We start from the raw sequence: 1,533 nt of genomic DNA on the forward strand, positions 1-1,533 counted from the left end.
TATATATGTATATAAAATTTACAGTTACTGTCTTCATTTAGTTTGTCCAATTTTTACATTATCACTCAACTGTATGCTTATTTATAGGTTGATGCAGGTATAGAAGTTGCCGATCATGTTCTATTTCTTATTTGCAATTCTTCGTTTCCTTGTTGCCAGCATATCATAAAAGGGATCCCTGCTGATACTTGCTCTAAAAGAGAAAAAAGGAATCATCAGCTTGGTTAACAAATAATCTGGTTTTGAGAACGAAAATTATTTTGTTCTCTCTTCCCTGTGGGTGACACCATGCTCTTAATAAATTAATGGATGGTTGACTTTGAAGCATCACAAGTATTTCTTTAGAAAAAGATGTTATTCTGCTGTGATTTGTTTAGAGTTCATACCGTCATCTTGACCACTATTTATTTATTGAAGCATGGGTCTGTTTTATAAACTTTCCAAGATAAAGTCAAGTCATCCACTGTGAAGACACTTAAGATACATGTCACTAACATTAATTATTAGGTGAAGTAACAATCTAACAACACTAGGGTCAAAGACAATTCACACAAAGCTTGACAGTTGCTTAGGAGAAATAAAGTTAAAAAATTTTTCAAATTTTTAAAATCCACATTTTTGGCATTTGATATAGTAGTGTATTTCCTTAGGACCAGAGAGTAACACGGAACTTGTATCTTGATTCATCAACACAACATAGCTTGTCATTAATCGCTGCCACATCAGAATTCTTCAGACAAGTTGGAATACAAATTCTCTTTGTATCTTAGTCTAAAAAGGGCTTACACTTCATTTCTGACAGGTATTTAAGACTTTGAACTCACTTGATAGATTTAATCCACTCTTCCTTTTCTTCTGGGGTGGGAGCAGATATTCTATACACTACATGGTTGCCTTCCACCACTCGACCATCAGCTTCAGTTTTACAGGCTTTGATTACTTGACCTTTGTGACTGGGGTTATAGAGCTCAAAACAGTTCTGAAGGGTAGAAACAGAGAAATAAATTTAAAACCCAAAACTGACAAACATCTTCATTTAACATTATATCTAAGTTGTGCACTGTTTACTCCACTTAAAAAATTATTAATATATCTTACTGGTTTTCTAGGGTCTTCAACTTCTCTTATGCTAAGATTTTCCAACGGAATAATTCCTCTAGGTTCTTTGTCCTAAAAAAAGCAGGAAAACACCACATTATTACCTACTTAAATATCTTGATTACAAACAAAGTTCACTGTAATACATACTCACTGTTGTGTATTCAAAGTAATACAGGCAATTGTCAGTCAGAATAAACCATCGCCGTTTCCACGTTTTTACTCTTCCCCCTACAATCAAAAGATACAGTTGAATTAAACGTGTGTTGCTGTTGAGCCTTCAACAACAGGTAAGACAGCAAGTTGAGTTTTGGTGGGTTTTCAAAATTTGGCTTAATTGCTTCATCGTAAATGGATGAGGCACAGATGAACCGAGGTCAAAGGAACATGTTACTGTACCTCTTCTACTGCGATCAAACTCCTGAGACAGCGTTA

General features: G+C 34.7%; 1 protein-coding gene across 1 annotated transcript; it reads right to left on the minus strand.

Moving 5' to 3' along the window:
• Nucleotides 1-120: 120 nt before the first annotated feature.
• On the minus strand, nt 121-1,376 carry LOC104279984 (cytohesin-3-like; the record flags this gene model as incomplete). The annotated part of the gene is made up of 4 exons (XM_009877476.1): nt 121-193; nt 825-979; nt 1,099-1,170; nt 1,253-1,376. Coding segments are annotated over 4 exons (424 nt in total), but the record flags the coding sequence as incomplete, so codon positions are not given.
• Between the last annotated feature and the right edge of the window lie 157 nt (nt 1,377-1,533).

Source organism: Apaloderma vittatum, unplaced genomic scaffold, assembly GCF_000703405.1.
Source record: "Apaloderma vittatum isolate BGI_N311 unplaced genomic scaffold, ASM70340v1 C11930038, whole genome shotgun sequence".
NCBI lineage: Eukaryota > Metazoa > Chordata > Aves > Trogoniformes > Trogonidae > Apaloderma > Apaloderma vittatum.